At 42.6% G+C, this 4,487-nt stretch overlaps 2 protein-coding genes across 2 annotated transcripts; one reads left to right on the top strand and one right to left on the bottom strand.

Annotated features, from left to right (window-relative positions):
- Positions 1–1,493: 1,493 nt before the first annotated feature.
- Positions 1,494–2,134, top strand: MELLADRAFT_69947 (uncharacterized protein; the record flags this gene model as incomplete). Its single annotated transcript, XM_007419159.1, has 2 exons — positions 1,494–2,044; positions 2,071–2,134. The coding sequence occupies 2 exons, from the start codon at positions 1,494–1,496 to the stop codon at positions 2,132–2,134; spliced, it is 615 nt and encodes a 204-aa protein (XP_007419221.1).
- Positions 2,135–2,575: 441 nt separating this feature from the next.
- On the bottom strand, positions 2,576–3,705 carry MELLADRAFT_114282 (uncharacterized protein; the record flags this gene model as incomplete). Its single annotated transcript, XM_007419156.1, has 2 exons — positions 2,576–3,007; positions 3,073–3,705. 2 exons carry the CDS (start codon positions 3,703–3,705, stop codon positions 2,576–2,578), a joined length of 1,065 nt encoding a protein of 354 aa, XP_007419218.1.
- Positions 3,706–4,487: the final 782 nt, after the last annotated feature.

Here is a 4,487-nt window from a genome sequence, read left to right as displayed (position 1 = left end):
AGACTCTGCTCGAGTATCTCTGCGGGTATACTTTCAATGATCTGCTTTAATCTTCCACCCGACATCCGCTACCGCACTCAAAACATGTTCATCTTTGGCCTCACCCCTGGACCCCGCGAACCCGATTCATATCAGCTTCAGCCCTGCATAGCTCCTCTTATTGACGAACTCAAAACCCTTTCAAATGGTGTTCATTTTACTCAGACTTCACTTCATCCTCATGGGCGTCCAATAAGGGTTGTGGTATGGCCTCTGATAGCCGATGTTCCTGCAATGAAAAAAGTCTCGGGGTTTTCTTCTCACAGTTCCACAAATTTTTGCTCGATCTGCTACATTACCTTGGAGGATATTAATGTTGTAGATCACAGACACTTCAAACTTCGCAATTCACGATCACACAAGAGCGAGCTTCAGAAGTGGCTTATTGCTCCAAACGCAAAGAAACGCAAAGAAGCGCTCAAAGAAGATGGAGTGTGGTATACAATTTTTTCTGAATTACCTTATTGGCATCCCATTCATTTTCCTACAATCGACATTATGCACTGCTTAGTGCTAGGCCTACTGAGAGACCTTTCTGTCACATATCTACAAATTGGAACCGCCGGGAAGACATTGCAAACTGAATGTGAAAACCGTGATATGAGAGGTGAATACTCTGACGATCCAATCCCTCACAATCCAGTTGGAGCAATTGCTCCTCAATCAGAAAGTTCCCTGAACTCTGAACCAGCCAATCGCTCAGATAAATCCTCTTCAGTTCACCAAACATCTTCCGATCGCTCACATTACCCTTGCTCAGCCAAATCAAAGACTTCCACAATTGGCTCCCATGAACCGTACGAACCATCTACAAACCCTCCAAACTCCGAAGGTTCTGACGAAACCGTTACAGAGCCTCCCTTTGGGCCCTCATTGACTCCTCATGAACTTGAAATTGTACATAAATGTATAAAAACTACCTGTGTCCCCTCTTGGCTCACCCGTGTGCCTCACCAGATTGGCATGGCTCGTTGTGGGACACCAAAAGCGGCAGAGTGGCTAACATTATACAGTATCTATATGGTTTTCTCACTGATTCCACATTTCCACAATTCTGAACCAAATAGCACGTCGGCAAAACTGCACAAGGCTATTTTACTTGCAACTCAGATCATCAATATTGGTTTCTCACGCGCTCTGCATGATCAAGACCTTGAAGCCTATTCAAAATTTCTTTTGGATTACCGAACACACCTTCGAGCTGAATGGCCAGCCATCCAATCTAAGCCCAATCTCCATTACGCGCAACACTTACCTGAACAAGTTCGACGATATGGCCCTCCTTCTTATACAGCTTCATGGTTTGGAGAGCGCACAATTGGCACACTAGTCCAGACCCCCAAAAATAAACATCAGAGTAAGTATGTTTCTTCGATTCCTTGATAAGATTCTGACATTTGCATATCATGTACTCATGATTTTTGTTGGATGTATCAGATATTGTTGGTTCAACAATGATCAAACGACATACTTCAAAAACTCTTTTCACCCATATTTGCGACAATCTCCCGCCTAGATATGCTGAAAAAATTGGAGCTCACACCATTTTTAGGACTATCGGTCCCAAGTGGCAAACACTTTTGATAACACCCGAATTGTCTGAAGCCATCCGCCCACTTACAACTCAAATGGGTATCTTCAATGAGTTTGAATTGGAGAGTATGTCGCTTTGGAAACACGCGGGTAAATCATTTAGTACACCTTCAAGACATATTGGAAATAGTCGAATTGAATTTAACCAGAACGGCACCACCACTTTTGGCGAAATTATTCACATCTTGCGTGTAAAATCACAAACAGACCCTATATTTGTGATCCGACCTTTCTCACGACTCACACCATTAGACGAGATGAAAAGTCCGTACTACTCACATCCATACCTAAAGGCCAGGGTCATGTACCACCAACCTCAACCACTCCTTGCAATAACACTCGAGGATCTTTTTGGCCACAGCGCTGTTGTGGAAAATCCACCTGGAACATTAGGTATATCACTACCTACTGTGTATGTAATAAGCTTACAAACTCTAGTAAGATCTGTTCTTTGTTTATGCTGAACTCAACCTTCGATACTGAGACTGCCATATCTTTGTGACTATAGGGGATTTTTGAGATGTCATCAACTTATGAAGACATATGTTCAAAAAACCAGGAAGGCCCTCGCGAGCCGGATATTTGACATCTTGATTCTGCTCTACTTGATTAGGTTTTACATATCTGACGATGTGCTCTGAAGAATCAGCACTTTTCATTGATATTCACCTTTCAGCCAAGCTCTCAAACACGCTTTCCTCCCTTGCATTCCCTGTTTCTCTCAGTATTTTGTTTTGACCCGATTGTAACTCATGTCTCAATTATGTTTTTGTCAGTGGATGAGTGGAGACAAAATGAAACCAGCACACTCGGTTTTTTATCCACAGAAGATCAATGAGGTCAAGAATGACATTCAGAGCCTTTATTTACCAAACAGTAACATGATATAGACACAAAAGGATGACAATATCCGTCCTTTTGAAGATAAGAACATAATGAGTTTTTACAGAAGGGATGATACAATCATTGGGGGCAGCGTGTTCAAAGCATCTGAAGGTGGTTTTACGTTCAAAGCAGTCCTAGCTTCATCAGTGAGCTTTGCGAGAAAGACTTGCTCATAGCAGTTCTCTGGAAGTCCGCAACAGACTGGCGCTAGCCAATTGATCTCGGTCGCTTTGGTTCTGCATTGATCAAATCGCCGACTTGCCAAGAGTGGACTCGCAATCGATGCCTTGTATCTGAAAGACAGTTTGTCTATTTGATGGAGGATCTGGCTGTACTGACTACTTCGCCAGATCAAACCAATTGATTTGTATTGAGTTTCTTCTGGCTGCCATTCGGTTTCCGAGCAGCAATCTGAATCGGGCATCAGCTCAGAAGCACTTTCTTCGGATCCAAGTAAACGCGAAAGGGACTGATGTCGATATTCAAAGAGCTAAGGAATGTAAAAGAAAAACTTTCAGGAAAGCTTTCAAGTATAAGCGAAGGAAGAAGACAAACCTGTTTCTTTTTTCTTCCAGTCTCCTTCTTTAACCTCTTTGCAGGAGATCGCCGGCCATTCCGGATCTCCTCGCTTCGTCCTCGTACCCAGCGAAGGACCAGGCTGATACAGTTGAATTCAGTACAGTGTAATTTGTTGACAGATTTTTCTTTGAATAATCCTCGCGTCCTTGAATACATCCAATGTTTTGCCACAAAGATGGCCATAGTTCGGTTCCAATGACTATTGTTCGGCGCGTTCCAATCGAATGTTACTCGGTGGATACCATGATTCCTCAAGTCTGCTGAGAACAGAGCCATGGAACGTGTCATGTTTGTATCTCCAGTCTCAATCAAGTCGGCATGTATTACACGTTGATCAGATAATATGTATTGTTGTTCGAGACTTGGTAGCTGGGCAAGCTCTTGGGGCGTGGGGCTCAAAGGATAAGCTTTGGTGATACTATCGTAGCCAAGCAACGTTCTTGTGAATGTAGCGATGCACATGCTGATAGACGCAGTGGATTTAGGTATAGTGCCGGAAATGGAGGCATTCAAGGCCTTGGTTGACTTTGGCGGGGCACCCTTCTTCCAATAACGAGATTTTCCTGGTCCTGCTAGATGATTGATAGTGAAAGAAGATGCAATGAACATGATGTTCGTTTTTAGAAATTGAGGAAACACACCCATTTCGAGTTTTGACTGGTCGTAGATGTGTCTGATGATTTGTTCAGTTGAAGAATGCTCTTGCGCTAAACTCCTACTGGCGACTCTCTGGGACCCTTCTCATTCGATGAAAACATCAAAGAGATGAGGGTTTTTGATCTCAAAGGCGCAAGAAAACGGTCAAGCGACCCTATGTGTGGCAAAATGCAGTCAAGGATGAGCTGTGTTGAAAGGGGTGATGGCCACATTAATGATCTAACACCAGCGCACATTTCCTTCAAAGGATTTGTAAACATAAAGAGAAATTAAAGAGAAACAAAAGGCTATCTAAAGTCCTTGAGTGTGCTCGACTGTGTTTCCCTTCGAAATGGGCATGGTGAAGTGAGTCGGACAGTGCTTGACAACAATATCTCCTCTTTTTACCACTTCTCTTATCCAATGAAAATGAATCTCTATGTGCTTGATTTGGGCATGAAAGATTTATGTTGACATTAAGTGAATAACTCCCATGTTAACACTCTTAAGCACAGTAGGATTCGTGTTGCAAAAATCAAACCTTGACATCATGTTCCTCAGCCACAGCAACTCCTGACAAGCCTCCGTAATATCTCTGTATCTAGCTTCTGTTGACAACAAAGCAACCATAGGCTGAAGACAATCCCTCCACAAGATGGACTGGTACCAGCTAGTATCGCAAACAACGTAGTGTTTGATTTTTTTTTTTTTTTTTTTTTTTTTTTTTTTTTTTCTCTTTTTTTTTTCTTTCTTCT

The sequence above is a fragment of the Melampsora larici-populina genome, assembly GCF_000204055.1.
Source record: "Melampsora larici-populina 98AG31 unplaced genomic scaffold MELLAscaffold_135, whole genome shotgun sequence".
Lineage (NCBI taxonomy): Eukaryota > Fungi > Basidiomycota > Pucciniomycetes > Pucciniales > Melampsoraceae > Melampsora > Melampsora laricis-populina.
Note: the sequence above shows the minus strand (reverse complement) of the source record. Positions and strands in the feature narration are given on the sequence as shown.